Here is a 20,764-nt window from a genome sequence, read left to right as displayed (position 1 = left end):
CCTCCATGATACCATCGACGCCACACTGATGATCTTTTGATTTTCAGTCAGTCTCAGGCTAATTGTCACCACAATTTGCACGCAGCTACGTTTATCAAATCTCCGTGGTAAGTTTTATTAGGAAAGTGAATCAGTTGCTATGGAGTACACGTAGTTTGATGACCCTGTACGCAAGTACAAACTATATATCAAATATGAGCAAAACGTTGTTACAGTACTGGGCTGGCTCTCTGAATCTACTGCAATGTAAAAGCAGCTACTCAAGCAACTGGATATGATTTTGGAAACGGTCAGACGTTTCAGCTAGTATCCACTAGCTTTCATCAGTGACTGAGAAAGCTAGTGGTTAAATTACTTGCTGAAACGTCTGACCGTTTCCAAAATCATATCCAGTTGTACTGCTTTTTGGCGTATCGTATTACCTGGATGTCTAACCGTCATCGATGCAATGTACATGATTGAGTAATGTAGTCTTGCAGATTTTGTTGATGGACATAGGTCTTGATAGGAATTAGGAGTGGCATGTGTATCATTTCTTTCTCCGAATCGTTACATGTAACAGAATGAAGGTGAACCAAAGTAACAAATGTTATGTACACAGTCACACACACACATGCTCTCATTGTACTGACAATGGAAAGGACGCAACACAAGAACAAACTATCACCAACGGTATGTTACACCATTTTTTATTTCCAAAGAACTGCTTTAGCATTTTCCTAATCGTCACATGCACATGCACAAGAGAGTACTCAACTACCAACAAAATAACAATTGTCAGAATTATTATTCTACATCTAAATGTCCTTATAACCTTTGCGTTTGTCAGTAAGTTGCTTGTATTTGTCAAAATTTTAGTCGCAAGTTGTCTAAATGTACAACCAGCTGTACGTCAATGTATCATGTCATCATAGTCAAGCTGTAAGCAAGGGGAAACAAGATATAGAAATATATTATAATATAGCTTCTATGTTAATGTTATTGATACAGATGCTCTATGAGTTGCATGTATGAAGGAGAATTATATCCATTCATAAACTAATGAAAAAATTATACTATCTAATACTTTCACTGTATTGCAGATAATCATTATTATTATATATATAATTTCAAAGCCATTCATAGCCAGTGACGGTTTCTCAAACTATTAACGCATACGTATACATGTATATAGAAGGCTGGTAGGTATGTCTACTACAGGTGATGCTACAATATATATTAAACTTGTAGAGACAGAGCAGAACTATCTTATATTATAGTTTTCGTGACTTATGGCTTTCTGGCCTAAAGCTACATAATGAAGGGATATATTGCTTGCGATAATATTGTTGATATCATAATGTTGTGATATTTCACCAATAGAAAGCTGTTACAACTGCTATAGCCATTAAGTATCAATATCAGGGGATAAGGAGAAATCTAAACAGCGTGAAGCTTGTTTTACTATTTAGGTTCTGGATTTCTGTACTATGACAGTCACGATTTATATGATGGATAATATGGTTTTGATCATTTGTGTTTTGTTTTGAATCATCAAAGATTGCAAAACTGATTTTTAAAGCTGTTTTAGCAATTAATCATCAGGGGATAAGGGTAGCTGTTTTCTTTCTTTTAAATTTCGTACTATGGCAGTTAAAATTTGTCCGGACAAAAGTGGCAATATGACTGATAGAATGATTTCTGATAATTTGTGTTTTTGCATTAAACTGAAGTTATCTATCTTACAATGTGATGTATCAGGAATTTGGATGAATGGACTAATGTTACCATAACATACAAGTTGAAATTCTTAAAATCGCCACTTCGAATTATATCATCATTTGCTGTAGTCATGTACTTATCAAAGTAATAATCATTATAGCTTTATTCTACATTACTGTTGTTTCCATCCGATCCGCTTTCATTCTTCAACAGCCTAATGCAAAAGTAAAAAGAAAGCTGTGTCATTAATGAGTACTGAAAAATATACACTGTCACATGAGGTTGTGAACTTGTCGTTGCTTGTATATGCTAAAACATTGACTGTGTACCATTGTAATGCTTACACATAGGGACAGTACAGTAAAGAGGAGTCAAGTGGTCTTCACATGTACTTATGTTTATCAGTGAAACATACTAATGGAAGGAAAGAAACGAGAAAGAAGTTGTTTGTGTGTGTGTGTGTGTGTGTGTGTGTGTGTGTGTGTGAGTGTGAGAGAGAGGGAGGGGGGAGAGAGAGAGAGAGAGAGAGAGAGAGAGAGAGAGAGAGAGAGAGAGAGAGAGAGGAAGAGAGAGAGAGAGAGAGATTTGCTGATGTGACATGAAAGACTGACCTAGTTCCTTGGTTTCTGGCAGCATGGGGCTGCAGTCTGGTAGCACTTGTCAGAGAACCAGTGGTAGTTATGGGCCTTACGCAGAGTTGTACAGTCCTTCCTGTCAGTGTTATACCTGTAGATAGAACATGAATATTCATTATATCTTCTTCATGACTATTATTATTCATTATTATGACCTCATATGAGTTCTTTATGACATACAAAGGCTTGAACAAACAAGCAAACAAACAAACAAACATATCATTGGATAATTCCCTATGTCACAGACTGGTACTATATCCGTGTACATCTGCATTTTAATTGTCAAGGCTGAATCATCTAAATTCATTTAATACAATAATAAGAAAGAATCAGTCCTTAGAATAATTATTATTCTTTAGGAAAGACCATCTTACTTTTCCGGATCCGGAGTCCAATACGTAAATGCTCCCACTTGAGTCCCGTCTTCGTACATCCACACATTCTCGGTGTCTATATCAGTCACTCCAATGTATGCTGTTTGGTCCACAGTGTCCTATGTGTTTTGTAATCAATACAGAATTGTCTTCTTATAGCGTTATATGAGTTGGAAGTCTCGAAAGTTAAAACATAAGCTTCTGAAGCAAAAATCTGTAGCAGCGTTTTCAGGCAGCCGTGCGATTGTTAAAAACACCGTGGCTAAAAATGTATGGGCAAGTTTGGAGAAATGGAGGATTGCTTTTGCAGAGCTACTGACGGGCCGTTTTACATATTGTAGAAGAGGCTGTGAGCATTTAGTGTGTACCGGTAACATAACATTACAAGTATACTTTAAATTAAATTGTCACAATTTCTTGCAAAATGCAACGAAATGTATATGCAAGAGATGGTTTGCGTTACAGTTACTCAAAACTCACCCTGACAAGGTCCATGAGGAAGTCTTGGTCAGCCTGACTCTTGGGCATACACAGGAGACCTCCCCAGTCACTACAGATTTGCTTAGCCTGGTTGTAGTCATAACGATGGGTGTTGTACCGGTAGCAGTTGTCATTGTACAGAGTCCAATACTCGTCACATGGTGGTGCTATGAAGATATTTGTGTCTTTTTAATGCTCTTCCCCTTCAGTTTTGAATTGTATTTGATCAGTGGACTAAGCGATGAAATCAAGTAGAATAGTTTACATGTACATATCCCACAAAAACATATTTACCAACAATATCTGCACTTCGTGAGTCATCATAATCATATTTTTATTACGATAATCATTGTTATCATAATGATTATGACATGATCTTATGAAAACATCAAATATCGGTAGGCCGAGGAATGAAAAACAAACATATTTAGTTTTCTTTGCAATAATAAGAAAGTTTATTGTTTCTAATCAATACAATATTTTCATGATTATATAGTTGTTCCTGCACACTTTCCTTTCTTCCCTTTCATTCTTTGATTACTATGTGACTGTACACTATATGTGTGAATAAATAAACAGAAGATACTTACGATTGCAAGTTACTCCGTCGCCGGTGTAAGGAGGAATGCATTGGCAGCCCGGTATTCCATCTGCCTGGAGCCTACATACCCCTCCCACATCTGCACATCCGTCCCAGTCCACACAGGTGGGAGGTGAGTTGGGCGTGTCACAGCTACAGCCTTGTGAACACGCACCAACCACCCACCTCGTACCAACCTTGGGGATGTGTGGGAAGAAAATATTCATCAAAACATTTCTTGTACTCGGTGCATTCGTTACAGGCACCCAATGCAATCTCAAGGCAAAGCTGGATTTTTAAAGGAAAGTTTCTGGTGATTCTCTTAAGGTGTCCTCCCTGGCTAATATGGCATTTAAGTTTTCATCGTTTTCTCACAAAGAAATTTAGAAAGAACTGTAGTTGTACTGAATATTGATACCTGGGTACAAAAGGGTTATGAATATGATTTTATGGAGCATATGGATGACGTCATCACATTTTATTGCCCCAAATGTAATGATTTTGAAAGTTATAATATAGCACTTTGGTGCAAATAACTGAAATAAAAATTTGATTTTCATGTGCATAATGGTCAAAGCTACAAACGTACGTTTGCACAAATTGATATCTACTAATTACCTGTAGTTATTAGAGAATAACAAGATTTTAATTAGGCAATTAGGTTTTTCTCTAATAACTACGGATAATTAGTAGATATCAATTTGTGCAAACGTACGTTTGTAGCTTTGACCATTATGCACATGAAAATCATACTTTTATTTCAGTTACTTGTACCAAAGTGCTATATTCTAACTTTAAAGATAATTACATTTGGGGGAATAAAATATGATGACATCATCCATATGGTACATAAAATCATATTCATTACCCTTTTGTACCCAGGTACAGTAAGTTGAATCAATCCTACCCCATGGTATACTGATGTCTGTGGGGCAAATATGCGATGTCATTGGCAGAAAGTGGTTGCTTGTTTTCTATAGTAACTGTTGTAGGCTAGTAATTTATTGGCGGTACCCAAAAAAATAAAGATATGCCTCACATTATGATACTTAGCTTGGCGTGTTTTCATCCTACTTCAAATGCTTCAAGTATCAAATGTGGTAAGGAATGGCAGATTTCTTCATCCAGAATATTTTCGTTTTGCCCCCCTGAAATTTCTTTTGCCTTCAACATCCTCTGTTACAATAGCCCTCATCTATGTAATGTAACATTTATAATAAGTGAAGCAATAATCAAGAAGCTCTTCTATTGGCAAAAAGTTGAAACTTCATTTTGTGTGACTCACTTGGTGATAGCCGCTTGAATCCGTGCAGCCACACTGCTCCAGCGGAACACAGATGTTGTCACTGAAGTAGTACCCCTCGTCACAGACGCAGCCTTCTGCAACTATGCCGCAGGTTTCTGGGGCAGACGGGTCAGAACACGTGGCCGGGCAGCCCCCGCCACAGCCTGTGTAGTGTGCATTCTCTGTGCACTTCTTTCCTACAAATGGAGATTCAAGTAGTATTAGACTCTGATAGCTACAGGTATAGGAGTATTATATTCTAAGTTTGTTAGGATGTTATGATAGTGCATGCCCGACGTCAAATACCATGTAGACAGAAACGATTACGATATGCTGGAGTCACAATTCTAAGCCGGGACCCGGCCGGGCTATTTGAATGAACAAAAAAAAATTCAAAATGCTTATTATATTTTATTATGAAACTTTTTGTGTGTTTTGACGTCTTTTAAATCATTCTTGTCATTCCCACAAACTGCCCGGCTGGACCCTGGCTTGGAAATGTGACCTAGCATTGTATTCAACTTTTTCTATTAGTCCCAAACTTACTACAGAAGGAATGACTGCGCCAGTCACAGATCGCTACTCCAGCGTCCAGGCACGCATCCGCGTACGCTTTGGCAGTATTACACAGCCATTTGGTGTCCCCATCGTAGGCGCACAGGTCATACACGCAGTTTTCAAAGAAGGGCTGGGGGTCCACGATGTCATGGCAGGGCGCAAAGGCCCCGGATGTATTCGTCAGTGCTGAACACAGGTACGTCATCAAGGGCATGTCACAGTTGGCTCGGGGGTCGTCTACATCCGTCACACAGCTAACACAGGATGGGTAGAGAAACAAGGCAGCATTAAAGGGGTATTATTTAACATTTTTGCACCAAAACTTGAATTATCTTATCAAAAATATTTTTTATTGTAATTTTCTTCCACTTCAAAAATTGATCCTTCAAACAACCTATACGTACATGTACTCTGGGCTTTGTTGGGCAAGACAGGGGAAGGAAGGAAGAGATAGCTAAATAGATATTACATTACTAGATAGATAGACCATTGTTACCTGTCTGACTGGCCAACCAGAAAACTGTCTCCCAGCTCACTATGACTCGTAGCAACCGTACCATCTGCCTTTGTACAGTCATCAAGCTTGTTAAGGTTGAAATTGCCACATATACCCCTGACCTATGAGATTAAAAAAATACATAACATCAGTGAATACATATCTACATATTATCCACGACTGTCACTTCTTGCACAACATTGGAAAAACTACCAGTCTGAATAATGAAGAATGTGGTTAATATTTACCTTGCCCATATACGGTGCAGGGAGGACAATGAATGCATTGTCTTTTCCGTCGTATCCAGCTTGAAGTCCGAAGGGGGTTGACATGGTGAGGTGGAGACCTTGCCTAAAGATTTGTACCCCTGAGCTCAGTGTTACCGGTACAGTCACTGGTGGCCCGTTCACCTGTAATTGATTGTTATGTCATAACTGGTGAAAAACATAATTTTGTGACGTGTCTAATACCATGGATGATAACGCTGTTTATGTACAGTAGTGTATGATCGTTATGTCCGGAAACACCTACCAAGGGAGGTATGTATATAATGGCGCTGCCACTTTCACCATAGATCGTCGTATGAGGAGTTAACGGATACTATTGGATAATGGTGCTGTTAGCTGATTTTTGTGTGCATTACGGCTTATACATTGCGTGTTACAATGTGGGGCATCAGAGCAATGAAGATTAGTCAAGGACCCCCCCCCCACACACACACACAATTTATGTTAAAAATGGTACGTCCACAAATTACTTACGTAGACTCCGCCTCTTCGTTGGAAGATAATCTCGTCGCTGTAGATTTGTATGGTCAGTGTATCGATGAAGGAAACTGCCGTGTTCCCGTCCCTTCGGCCTTGTTTGGCCCTGATGATGAACGGGGTGACACCACTGTCCTCAATGACCTCGGACAGGGTGTACGTACAGACACCCATGAAGTCGATCGTCTTGCCGTCAAACGTATGGTAATGAGGATCCCCATTGCCATGGCAACGTCCATATTCTGATGAATCAGTGAAAATACAGATGTTATCCTCATGATGTAATTCAAGTTACAACAATTCAATCTGGAACATCTCATCGCCTGGGCATGGCCTCTGATCATAGTATATTATACATTGCTCTAAAGCTACATATAATGAAAGGGATGCTCTGCTTGCTAATGTCATAATATTTCTGATATTCCAACACCTGAAAGATGTTAGAGCTGCTTTAGCCAAAGTATCAGAGGGAATAAAGACAAAATTTACAAAAAAACACACAAACAAAAAAAGAAACAGAGATGATGTCATTGATTAAGATCCTGTTTAGTTACAATGTCATGTTTCGAATAATCATTTTATCGCTATGTGATAATTGTGTTGTTATAAATGTTCAAAAGCACAATATATATGCTGGTCGTATTTTGCGTCATAATCAGGAGGGAGTTCATAACCGACATCGATTAATATGATATCACACTGAGATTACTGTTCTGTGAAGGTACCGTTGTGATATGTACGTAACAAACTTTAACGATACATCGTCAAACAAATGACGGAGGTGAAATATGGGCTTTAAACTCACTCTGGCATATCTGGAAGGTCTCGTCCCAGGTGAATCCATTGTTGCAGATACATCTGTAGGATCCCGGTGTGTTCACACAGTAGGCGTTCTTATCACATACTGCCACGCCATTTGCACATTCATCCACATCAAGGTCTGTCATAAAAATAGAAGATCATAATAGACACAGTTAAGATCAATAACCTGTACCATGCTGTTATGATTTAGATTACAAAATGTTATATTTCTGGTCACGACAGCTCATGTTACCCATGTCTGCCATTTTTACCGTACTTCATGTTGTATTTTAGTACAATATTCATAGTTCACTTAAAAAGTTATTTTGCAATCCAGGTCTAATTTGTTTACTGTCATCTGTTGCTTGAATACATATTCATTCATATTCATTATACTGTCAGGTTCGCCGAGGTAGAAAAATGTGATATATACAAGTACATTAATTTTGTAACTATATTTGGTGAAATTCAGTGTGCTTAATGATCTTAACATGTGTTCAACACAAATTCGTGACATGGGAGTTAATGGAAAATAACTGTTGTGGTCTCCAGGCAGTTGCATGTCTACTCTTAATTGGTAACAATGAATCACTACGAATTAAAAAAAAAATTGAGTTAATCATTCTATTCCTCACCTCTTTCACAGATGTATGGCTTCAACTCTACACAGAAGTCCGTCCTCCATGCTAATAACCCATCAGACGTACCTGTAGTAAAATCGTCGGACTGATTAGCAATGTCTTCTCAATCAGTTGAAGACAAAATACAGAATACATCCACCATGATAGCAACCGAAACTATATTGTGTCAATATCAAAATACAGCGGCGCGTGATCAAATTAAACAACATAAAATCCACCATTTGAATTTGATATTCTTAATTTGATAAAAACTACTACTTTATCAAAGAGCAGGGTAGTTGTGTGGAACAATGATACAGTAACAGAAGGTGATTACTTACGATTATCTGGCATGATTACTCCACAACGCTGGGTGTTACCGTCTGCGTCGGTCTGTGTAAACTCCGGTTCGTTTCTGTACCAGTTCCTCCACTGGATCTCCGCTCCATCAACCCACCGGAAATTCCCCACCTGTAGCGAGAAATATTCCTGTTATACAACATACCAATGATTCATGTTTTAAAGTTATTATGAACAGCTATGATGTGTCTTACTTGTCAATGGTTACAGAGTCATAGATCTACATTCAACCAACTCATGATCAGGCCGAAATACCAGAAATGGACACAAACTGAACATTCCGAAGGTAAACACACACTAAGTCATATAGCCACTCCCTGATACCATGTCTGGCACGTTAGTTTCACTAGACTAAGTATGGATACTAGACAGTATTCTGTGCCTTAGATGTGAATTTTATGAACATATTTTGTGAAATAATAATACTGTAGACCATCCATTTGTCTGTATGGTTTAAAAATTAATATTTATATTAAAGATAATTCTCGATGACGCTTGGCACAAACTTTGCACATTACAATGTAGTTCAACTCAGTCAATTAAAGACATCTTGTATCTTACATGTGGGTGATGTAGACATCATTACAGCACATTTGGTGGGATTAATCAAAGAGTAAGCATAAATTAGTCTCAGATGATTCTGTCACGTACCTCTCCATCGTCTTCATCATATAATCCGACCCAGAATTTCCTCCTCCATCCCTTCCAGAGCAGGTTGATGAACATTGCCTCGTCTGGGCGTTTGATTGTGACCAGAGTTGCTCCCCACTGGATACATTTGGCCCGGGCCTCCCACCAGGTCCTCAGCACGTTGAAGAGATTGTAACAGGAGCCCTCGTACGTGATCCATCCGTCAGGGCAGGGCGGAACTAGAGCGGCAATGGGAGGAGGGGTCATCAGAGATCTCAGACTTACAGAAAACTTTATAACTAGCATGGACAATTTCCAGCTATATGTTCATATCTAAACGGATACACTGTCATTATTACATTTGAAATCATAATGTCCCAAGTTACTAATTGTTGCAAAGTTGAAAATTTGGATTAGCTTCACGCAGTCATCTCTATGAAATTTTTAAACGTTGATTGTGTAACATTTTACGATGCTCAAAGTCAGGTGACTTACCTTCACACTCCTGGGTGTCCTCATTGAACACGAACCCAGCCTTGCAGTGGCAGCCTAATACCGCGTCCACAATGTTACACTCATACATGTGCCCTTCACAGGTGTAGTCCTCACAGGTCCAGTCATTGTAAGCCGTGCAGGTACATTTCTTTGTACAGCCAGGTTTAAACCACGTATAACCAAGCTACAAAAGAAATCAATCAAAAGGCTGTGAAATGGAGAGGAGCTGGCATTTGGGTTTTGATGTAAAATCTTCTAGATCTATAGCCATACTTTGGTTGGTGCATGAAAAAACATCAACATATACCTGTACATTTGAACTAAATTTAGGAAACTTATTTATGTGTAGCTTCCTAATGGGGAAATACAAGTTCCGAAGGCCAAAGATATATGGCAACTGCAAACCAAAGACCATGCATGCATTGAAATACTGATGGGTGGGGACTGGATGGGTATCAAACAGGATAGAAATTGTCCCTGTGTATATTTTGATTTATTTTATATACCAACAAAGCTGAAAAAGAAATACATTTTTTGGCTATTAATAATGGTGCATGTAAAGTTACCAATGGCGATTCATTTTTTTTAATAGGAAGGAACGCCACCTACCGGGTACCAGAATCCATCCACAGTGCAGCCACAGTCGGCCTCCAAGGTGCACTTGTTTCCTCCGAGGACGAAGCCATCGTCACACACACAGCCCTCCACGCACTGCTGCACCTCGCAGGTGTTAGGGGCGTTCCTATCCCGGCAGGTCGCCGGGCACGCTGTCGTGCAGGACTCATAGTGGGCGTTCGCCATGCATGGTAACGCTGTCAGGAGAACACATGACGATTAGTTAAGCATACTTAAATGTACAAGTTAGAGTGTTGCCCTTTCTTGAGGCAGTATTATTGCAGATTTTGAACATGGGCACCGGGTGTCTTCAGATTACACCTTTTAGCCATGCACCTAAAAGTTCTGCTGCAATACTAAGGAAACTAATCAAGGGCCTCAAAATCGAATCATTTCCTCCATAGGTCAACACCTACATGTATTAAACATCAAGTTTCATCAAAGTCCATTCATATGTTTTTGAGTTATGCTGCCAAACTACATCCAAACGTTCAGACGTTAGTCTACGATAACAGACACAATGTATATACATGTACCCTAGGCGAAGGTACAATCTGTAATAAGAGTTTCACTCACGACAATCCGTGGGAACGCGCCAGACCGGAAGTTGAACACCTCTGCGGTAGCAGGCACGTGCATAGGCCGCTGCGACGTCACAGAAGTAAGAAAGTTCCAGGTCATGATTACAGAGATCCGTTATGGCAACAAGGAAGTACTTGGCAGGGTTTACCACTGCAAAGCAATCTTGGAATGGGCTGTATGGGATTAGGAGACAAAAACAACAAGATCCAAGATAAGAACATGCAGTGAGATTTTTCCATCCAACCATTTTACCATGCATCTAAAGCCCTTATCACACATTCAGAACCATCAGAACTTCCCCTGATCATCAACCAAACAACTCGTTGGCTGAAGCTCGGGAGACATTTGACCAGATTTAGGCCATGCCTACTTTTCAGTTGAACCTCCCATCCACACCAGAAAGTTTGAAACATTTGAAAGCCGAACAGTAGCTGACCTCGCAAACTCCTGCCAACGACAGGCGACCTTGCTCCCAACCTACTCCTAACCATTTTTTTGGGGGGGGGGCAGTGTTCGGAGGCCATATTCAGCTATGTGTGACAGACTGCCATCTGATATGATGTCACTATATCATCCTCCAAATCATGACATTTTTTCCAAAAGACAACAAAAACGGTAAAGCCACTCCGTTATTTCATAATGGCGTATGATTAACATGACTCACTGTGTCAGACACTGTGTCAAATCAATGTCAATGTGGTGACTATCAGTTACCCACCTCCCTGCCACCTCCTGATTTAGAGCAACCGCTATTCTCATAGCGTTAGTGCGCTCATCTTCGCTTTCACACTCTGGATCTGGGTCATCTGCTGCAGAACACCTGCAGTGGTGAATAGAATAAAATCACATTGGGTTAAACCAATTAGTACACACATTTAAGTGCTCATACAAAGTCGAACAATGATACAAATGTAGTTAAATGTGTCCTTGACAGTAAGATAATTACTGGTACCTCAGGTACAACTAGAGATATTTAGCATTTGAAGTAAATTTTTATCATTCTATGATAGACCTGTGTTTTTTTTCCAAATTATAACTATCAAACTGTACGGTTCCTATTAAATTTGAAAGTGCGCCAAGAACGACAACACTCTTGAGGTATATACCTATTACATACAACGCTGTTTATCCTTGTGCATGTAAAACAATGTAAATACATGCATTTAGATTGTGTTTATAGGCATTGGATCCAAAATAGTTTTCAAAATGTTCATACGTGATCGTTTCCACCGCCCAACTCATTGCCAGTTCATTGTCACCCGCGGCGGCTGTCCCGTCTGGTGTCAGGTTGTCGTTTGTTGGATCACCGTCCAGATCTCCGCACATGCCCTCTATTACCCCGGCGTATATATCGGACAGTGTGATGTCCAGCTGAAAACAGACGGAAGTTGACACAATGTGTTAGACCTTGTGCAAACTCTTGTCAAGGGAAGGTCCTGAATGTTTGACGGGATCTCAGATAGTGTAGATGGTATGGTAAATTCCTTTAGAAATGGCGTCATTAAAACAGAAAAACTCTTGGAATATTCAATTATGAAACTGCCATCCAGTATCCAGTTCCTTTCGAAATTTTCTAAGATGTTGTGCTATTGCGACATTTTAAAATAGAGTGGACTACAATCATGGTGAATGGTGCTAACCTTATTTCTGCTATCAAGAATGATCCGCATGAAACTGGTCCTGATAACTAGGGCAGTAGCTCGCGAGTAAATGTAGATGTCCTCGTGGAGGTAGGGTGTGCAGCCAGCCCAAACTCTGATCCCGTTGACCTGTGAAGAATGAAACCATTAGTGACCCTATTAGCTAGCACCTCAGCTGCTGTTGTGCTCTTGTCCTTGGTGATAGACTGGGACGAGACTTAAGTGAATCACGTAAACAAGAAATCAAGGATTTCAGACGCTAGAAAGTACAACTGTATGCAATCCTCTGCTTCCTGATATTGTCCTGCTAGCACCAGATTCTGATACCTTTAACCTCCTCTCATTATGCCTGTAAATCTTCTACCACCCATGTGTTGTCAACCAACTCTGTCCAAACAAACAGATACACAACCCACAGTTCAGCCACCCAAAGGAATACTTCCATACATCGGGAAGTAAATCGTACTCACCCAGACAACTCGGTCATCAAAAAGCTGTATCGTAATTCCGTAGACTACAACTTTGACCGAGGAGACCCGATAAGTCCTGGAATTTCCTTCACCGCCACGTTTGTTGCTCACTACAATCTCAAATTGTTCGAAAGCACTGCCCGTGTAGCGACTGACGATGATGTCACACCCACCACGGTAGACTGTGTGCAGACGGTCATGCGAGAAGAAGTGTGGCCCACTTCCGAAGACCCGGCATGTTGAGGAGCCTACATGAATGTAGTAACATTTGTGTGTTAATGAAAAAGCACTATTCTGTGTACAGACGGTAAAACACTTTTCCTTCTTAGAAAGAAATGCACAGTTACACGCAGTTAATATACAATGTACACAAAATATACTATAAAAGTAAATATAGTACAAGTCATGTAGTAATAATAATGTGCACTGCAAAATCTCTCGCAACGTTACATGAAATAAATAAGTTACCAACTCCGTTCTTTAAAATTCCGTAAAGGAATTATGCTCTATTTCATTTTGCCCGTTTATTGTTTTTATGCTATAGCTAAAAAAATATTTAGTAAAGTAAGTTCTGTAGTTGGCTTCCCTAATATTGTTTTTTCTCCACAATTCTAATCAAGTATGGGTAGATTGCAGTATGTGTTACCTAGCACGTGAACATTAATTTCCAGTTAGGCGTGAGACAAGTCCAGTAAGTTTTTCTGTTTCTATCACTATTCAGAAGTGAGAAGATGTTGATAACAACAGTCTACCTACCCGAGCACTGGTTAACGCCGTCGCCAATGAAGCCCGTGTTGCACTCACACTCGAAGGACCCGAATGTGTTGAGACATCTCGCATTCGCATGGCAGTTATTCCAGTCTGGATTGCTGCACTCATCAACGTCTGTAATCAGGAAAATAGTTGTTTTTTTTCAATGTTGCTTACTTCTATATTGGAACAATAACAACAATACAGATATAGCAATGCTTGGAAATGCATGACTGTGCATTAGTTTGATCGCTTAGACAACTAGAATACCTGACTTTTAAGAAATGTATGCCATGGTAAATGGGCAATGCCTGCAATAAGTGCATTGAGGCACTAGTACAATTTTTAGAGATTCGCCTTTAGGATAATAGCGCATATCTTATGGGCAGTACTGCTTACTCGACTAAGGAACCGGTCACATACATCACACAATCATCGTGCGATCGCAAACTGCAGGGAGCAATCTTCAGAAAGGTTTATTGTACCAAATGCTATGACATCAAAATCATATGACAACCGCGGTGTAACGGATTTAAGGAGAAAAAAGATACCTCTTTCACAGATGTAGCCGTGACGAGACTCACAGTCCCTGTCAGACCACATGTTGGGGAAGGCGTGGTCCTGGTCTGACAGGTACAGGACACAGTCTGGCCCGTCCGCATGTGGAGAGGTACCGGACCATTTGTTCCACGACCCCAGCACTAAACCGTCAGATCCCACGAACACACCTTCCGTTTCACTGGAAAAAACGCAATGAAGGGCAAAATTAAAGTTAAGCTGATCGAATCATAACATTTGTTGCATCATATGTTTTCAATAAAAGTCCTGTAGGCTGCTTAGACTGAATTATCCTAGGGGTTAATATGCCATGATCATTATCAAAACAGTTCAAATCATACGAGCCTGCTTAATAGTTTGTGCATAAACAGACAAAGACTTCTACATCTTGCTACAATCACTTCCACATGATAAAAAGAACAATGTTAAACTACGTTCCATAGATTGTAACAGAATGACTTCCATGCACCACGTACATGTATCACTGTCAATGCCTCTGTGGCCAAAGCTGTCCCCACTGTCTGGATAATTTTCATGCTGCCAACTTACATGTCGTCGTAGCCTATCCAATAATTGGAGGTTGGGCTAAGCTTGTTCTTTAGTGCCACTACAAGAGTGTGAAGAATTTCCGTGTTGACCACAACCAAACGGCCGTTGATAGCTCTGCACTCTCCCTGGGCTTCGCTGTACGTCCACCCAAGCTCCACGATACGGCAGCACCGTCCGTCCACCAGATGGAAGCCAGGGTCGCACCGCGGCGGTTCAGCTGGGAGACGGTTTAATGATGATCTTTACTTACATGTTCTTACCCACACTGGCTGGATGCATACTGTGATATGTACATGTACGCTATGTATGGTTGTGTACAACAAATATCAAAGGCTAAAGGTACTGTTGGTAGAAAACTGGGAGAGACAAAGTATTGAAAGCACCAAATCTTTAATGACAAAATCATCACGATAACTTAACGCAACTCAATCAAAATACTCATGTTTTAGAAATGACCTATTAACCTGATATCGCTGTACCTTAAATGCAGAGGTGGATATAGGGAATGTGCATTGTGTGTGTGTGTTTGTTTGGTAGTCCTTTGCAATCTAATCTCTAATCAGATCCTTTGGTGGCTTCATAGACAGAATCAAATTGGACAGGCGAAATGGCAAATGGGTCCAGGCTGGCCAAGTTGATTCTGTCTTTGCAGCCAGCAAAGTTATTGCACATTTACATACGGCAAGTATACCTGTCCTTTAAAAACACCCAAAACTTCAAGAGACTTTAGACATTAGCTGCACGTACAGGCACAGGCGTCGATTCCATCTCCAAACAGGCCGTCGTTACAGTGACATCCCTGTCGTCCGTCTTTTATAGTACAGGTGGCTTGAGGGTGGCAGGTCGTTGCCCTGCAACCAATCACAGGGGTGCCATCGGGACGTTTCCCACATCCGCAACGCCGGCAGTTGTCTTCGTAAAATACTTCCTCAAGCTGTAGGAGGATAGGAGATCGAGAAAGGGTTTGACTTTCCCATTGAACTAGATTACAGAGACAGTACCTGTGTTTTATTATATTGTTATTGTTATTGATTATACATACATTATATAATAGCTATAATATACAATTGATTTGTCATGGTAAATGGGGGTCAACTGCATTTTGTTTGAGAAATGTCGTAAAAGATAAGACAAAAGATCAATAAAATTATTTGATAAAACACATTACTTAATAAAACACAATATTGGCGCAATTTCAACAAGCTTATAAAGCAAAGATATAACTGATTTTTGCAAAATATAATGGGTTTGTCATGGTTTGACTTTTAGTTTGCCTTGTCTCGGACCTAAAAGACTCTACTGGGACTAACTCTATTCTCTGTATAGACTGACTAATTTTTTTTGGACATTTGAAATGTCATTTGCTACACCACATAAATTCTGTAAGTAATTATTATATATTCAAGCTCATACTTTGTAATAGAAGCCTGCATCCCAACATCCACACTGGTCAACTGGGACACACTCTAAACCACTCCGCAGGTAACCTTAGAGTGATAGACAAATAAACAAACATAAACAAATTAACACAATGATAGCTTGTACAATGTGTATTATATAATGTACAGGGCTTAACCCAGAAATGTGGGTGAAATGTTGCCCCAAACAAGCAAAGTTTTATTGATTTAAACAAAATTGACAGCAAATAAAAATAGCCAAGGCGTTGTACCAAACTCTGATATACATGTACATACATGTAGTACGAATACAAACCTTCATTGCACACACATCTGGGGCGGGGTGGGAATATGCAGTGTCCCGGGTCTGGCTCCGCACACGTCCGTGTACACGGGCTGGCCTGGGGATCGTAATGTTCATTCTCTCCACACATCAAGGCTGGATGATGGACACACATAATTTTTTTCAAAAGACCATAATTATCATACTATCACCGTGGACTACACCTACATGAATAATCTATATATGATTTTGTTGATAGTATTTTATTCACTCATGTATTTAGTTTTGCTAGATCTTAACTATTGTGGTAGACCATACACGTACAAATTAAAAGTTCCTGTTTGTCGAGGCAATAAAGAATCTTAGACTAATATATGATTTTATTCACAGATTCTGAAACAAAATGTTATACATAAACTACGTGTCCTTAGGTGAAATATAATAATAAATCTATGCGGTCTTGTTATCATTCTAATTTGTTTTCTGTAAACAGACAAAGCCATTCAGTTGTATATACTAATTTATCTAAATGTTTACGTGTAAAGACAATGTAAAACTTGCATGAGAAAGAGATTCCTTTTAAGGAATCTCTTTCACGAGCATAATGAAAATGACTGCCAGTGGACAGGTACTCACGACACAGAGTCTCGCTTCTCCACGGTGGCAAAACGACCTGGGCCTCACTTAATATAGCGGCGTAGGCTGCAAACTCAAAGCACAGGACGGTGTCGTCTGGCACATCCGAGTACACACAGAGGTCACGGACACAGGCTTCGTAAAAAGGCTGCATGGAGACAAACATAATGACTCAGAAGACTATTTACTAACACTTGAACCTATGATTTATAGATAACTCTTGAAGGCATGGATCAATGTTCATGACTTTTAGCAGGCAGGTTACCGTTGGAGAAACCAAGGTCAAGTGCAAAAATTGACTTTGTGGGGGTCCCTACGTCACTGCAGTGGACCTTTTGTGTTTGTTGTTTGTTAGTAGCTAAGGGTAACTCGAGTATAATTATAAATTATATAAAAGATTCTTCATGATTTTTGGTAGGCAAGTTACTGCTGTAGAGACCAAGGTCAAATTCGAAAATAGGCCTCGTGGGGGGTCCAATGTCACAGCAGTGGACCTTCTGTTGGTTAGTGTGTTAGCAGTTCAAGTTCTGCCAGACTAGTTGTCTGGATTTTTGTATGGTGGATAGGTTTTGATAGCTCTTCATAATAAGAAGCAATTTAATGTACAATGTATGATACAAAGGAAATTTTCATACCACAGCACTAGGTCATGTAAATTCTTTTGTTAAAACAGCTTACTACTTACCGAATTTCTCTGAAATGCTAGAATTGGGTACAGAATCTGATTGACTGAACAGTTGTAAAGGTCAATGTCATTTCAATTGGCAAAGGCATGAGGTCGTGGAACTCCAGTTGATGCTAGGATACTCTTCTCAAAAACCTGGTAACTGTATTCCGCAATATTACTAGTACTACTTACCAAGTTGTCGATTGTGTCAAAACCATTGGCAAACGGTCCATCCTCATCTAGCAAGAGAGCACAGCGGTTTCCTGCCGCATCCGTATCGCAGCCGTCCAGTGGGTCCACGTCAGGAGGAACACAGCTTCAGGGTGAAAGAACAGAAATTGAGAATTCAATCATCTAAAAAGTCTAGTCTTACTCTGAAAATGTTTCATAATATGCATGTAAAATATAGCAGGAATATCGGTCAATCTTTTACGCCTGGGTGCCAGATTACTGGTTTGTCACTTAATAATAATATAATGTGCAATGGAGACTCCACTGATAAAATCGCCAAGATAGTTCATAGCATCAGACATATCACTGTCATGTGGCTCTTATTTTGTCACAGAATGGGTACCAAAACAAACCATCCTTACAAAAATACTGATTTAAGCCAGTTACGTGTATGCCAGACTGTAGTGATGTTCCTGTAGGAAAGTGGCAGTTGTGTTTTATGCATTTCATTGAAAGTGACATATCACTGTCTCACACTTTTCAACTGATTACCTGGCCGGATCTTGGTCTGCTGTCAGCCAACTGTTAACAAAATCGTTGACTGTTGCGGCCTGATTGCCGTCTGGCATCTCAAGGTCGTCATCCGGGTCCCCGTTAAAGTTCCCACAGAGACCGCCTACTGCGCCCAGGTAGTCGGTAGACGGTAGGGTCACCTGTAGCATTGGGAAGGAAATGTTTCATACGGTAAATACATGTACAATGTAGTAGACAATGTCGTGTTACATATGCATGCCTGCAAGAATGACTGGGCTTATGTACAAACTGCAGTGCTAGTAACTTTTTCTGAACAATTGCAACAATACATATAAGATACTGTACTCTGATATTATATGATGGAGTACAAGCTAATGGAAAAAAGGCCTTATCATTCTGTGACTAACCTGTACCAGCTGCCATCCATCGTAGATCACCCTGAGACCAAGACGTGTTTCCACTATGACGTAGTTGCCAAAGAAGGATATCTCGAGATTCGTATTTCGACTTGGTTTTGCTGGTATGTTGCGGCGAATGCCATCAACCTGTGAGGGTGAGGACACAATATTCATGCACTTTTGAAGCATTCTATGGGTATAAAGTAAATGTTATATTACATGACATTAACAAAGTCATGCTGTAATGTGTACTACAAAGTTTCTAGCGTACATTGGATTGATGATGCAGAAATCACTGTGGCGTGTCAATGTACAGACTTACTGTAGCCTGTTAATGATTTTGTTCAATGTTAGGAGAAGGCTAGTACATTGTCAGGATAGGAATAATTCTATAATTGATGTTATCCACACCTCTGAGTTTACAACGTCCTCACAAACAGCCTAGACCTATCAGGAACATTTAAATACATGTAGTAAAAAAACTAAGTTAAACACCCTTAAGTCAGTTTCTTTTGGTGTACAGAATACTGAGTGTAGCATTTGATTGATGTTTCGGTAATAATGTAATATAAAGTCCATATAATCATGTACTCACAATAAGTTGCCGTCCGCGGAAAATTTCCACCTTATGTCCGTCAAACGTCACAGAGACGTAGTTGACATATGCCGAGGTTTCGTGCTCACGGTGCTCAAAAGACACCTCCACCACAAACGATCTGGCTCCCGCTGTTACAAAATATAATTAACAAGAAAATCAATACACCAAACATGGGATTTACCAGTAACAATGAATGGCAGGTAAGTCCAACATTTGATGACTTAGCTGACAAGTACAAAATTAACATGTATAGCTACTGACAGTATTGTTTTGACGTACCTAACAGAATAACATGGGTATAATTACGTAGTAGCTAAAATAACACACAAGGTTAGATATCCATAACGTTAAATAACTAATTAGCACGTACCAGAATAGGTGACCATGGTGTATTTACAGTCTCCCTGGAAACTAAAAGACTGTCCGTCCAAACCCACGAAATTTGGATCCCCTGATATCTGGCACAGACCAGCCTCTGAGAACGAATAAGATAGGTTTGTTTATTACATATTGTAGTAGAAGAAAGTATGCACAGCTAGAATATTATCCTGCAAGTGAAAGTCTTCAATGTTGTTTACGTATACATTGTACCTTTTGCAAGTATACGTGGATTGCAAGAAAAACTAATGACGTTCATTACATAGTTACAGTCGATATAACACACTGTTCAGGATCATACACCCAAAGACCAAAACAGCATAATTATACAATGTCATATATTCCCTGTAGTTAGTTCTACATATAAAATGCCATGCATGTTAATTTGAACAATGCGAAGCATTCGTTTTTGTGTTGGTGATTGCTTTTGGGTACGGTGACTATTTTTACCAACGTTAACCTTTAACAATACTGTCTACAGTTGAACCATGTAAGATGTAGAATTTCATACTCACGTTGACAGTGTGTGCCATTACCCACTCGACCAGGCATACACACACAGGTATAACTCCCATTGTTGTTCAGACAGAAGGCTTCGGGATGACAATCATGCTCTCCGATTGCGCATTCATCAATATCTGTTTGAAAAAAAATATAAAAGGTTTTATATGAGACGGTCACATTATGAATGACCGTCATCACATTATGAATGATCTTTTAATTTTATTGCATGTTTGTACGCACATGGTCTGAATGCAG

General features: G+C 39.7%; 1 protein-coding gene across 1 annotated transcript in view; it reads right to left on the bottom strand.

The window, feature by feature from the left end:
* Window positions 1-20,764, bottom strand: part of LOC109475442 (IgGFc-binding protein-like) — a 65,483-nt gene that overhangs the window by 9,995 nt on the left and 34,724 nt on the right. Inside the window, 33 exon segments of the mRNA XM_019776042.1 lie at window positions 2,359-2,427; window positions 2,711-2,829; window positions 3,191-3,357; window positions 3,781-3,967; window positions 5,056-5,252; window positions 5,602-5,867; window positions 6,110-6,231; window positions 6,358-6,519; window positions 6,871-7,115; window positions 7,679-7,813; window positions 8,310-8,381; window positions 8,636-8,765; window positions 9,306-9,523; window positions 9,780-9,963; window positions 10,389-10,591; window positions 10,971-11,149; window positions 11,695-11,796; window positions 12,193-12,347; window positions 12,617-12,745; window positions 13,087-13,334; window positions 13,843-13,971; window positions 14,388-14,575; window positions 14,944-15,160; window positions 15,691-15,877; window positions 16,357-16,430; window positions 16,657-16,779; window positions 17,260-17,407; window positions 18,119-18,242; window positions 18,650-18,810; window positions 19,039-19,176; window positions 19,625-19,755; window positions 19,998-20,102; window positions 20,521-20,643. Of these exon segments, the coding sequence (XP_019631601.1) occupies window positions 2,359-2,427; window positions 2,711-2,829; window positions 3,191-3,357; window positions 3,781-3,967; window positions 5,056-5,252; window positions 5,602-5,867; window positions 6,110-6,231; window positions 6,358-6,519; window positions 6,871-7,115; window positions 7,679-7,813; window positions 8,310-8,381; window positions 8,636-8,765; window positions 9,306-9,523; window positions 9,780-9,963; window positions 10,389-10,591; window positions 10,971-11,149; window positions 11,695-11,796; window positions 12,193-12,347; window positions 12,617-12,745; window positions 13,087-13,334; window positions 13,843-13,971; window positions 14,388-14,575; window positions 14,944-15,160; window positions 15,691-15,877; window positions 16,357-16,430; window positions 16,657-16,779; window positions 17,260-17,407; window positions 18,119-18,242; window positions 18,650-18,810; window positions 19,039-19,176; window positions 19,625-19,755; window positions 19,998-20,102; window positions 20,521-20,643 (5,137 nt within the window).

The sequence above is a fragment of the Branchiostoma belcheri genome, unplaced genomic scaffold (genome assembly GCF_001625305.1).
Source record: "Branchiostoma belcheri isolate BF01 breed outbred unplaced genomic scaffold, Haploidv18h27 scaffold34, whole genome shotgun sequence".
Lineage (NCBI taxonomy): Eukaryota > Metazoa > Chordata > Leptocardii > Amphioxiformes > Branchiostomatidae > Branchiostoma > Branchiostoma belcheri.
This window is presented reverse-complemented; position numbering and strand designations above follow the sequence as displayed.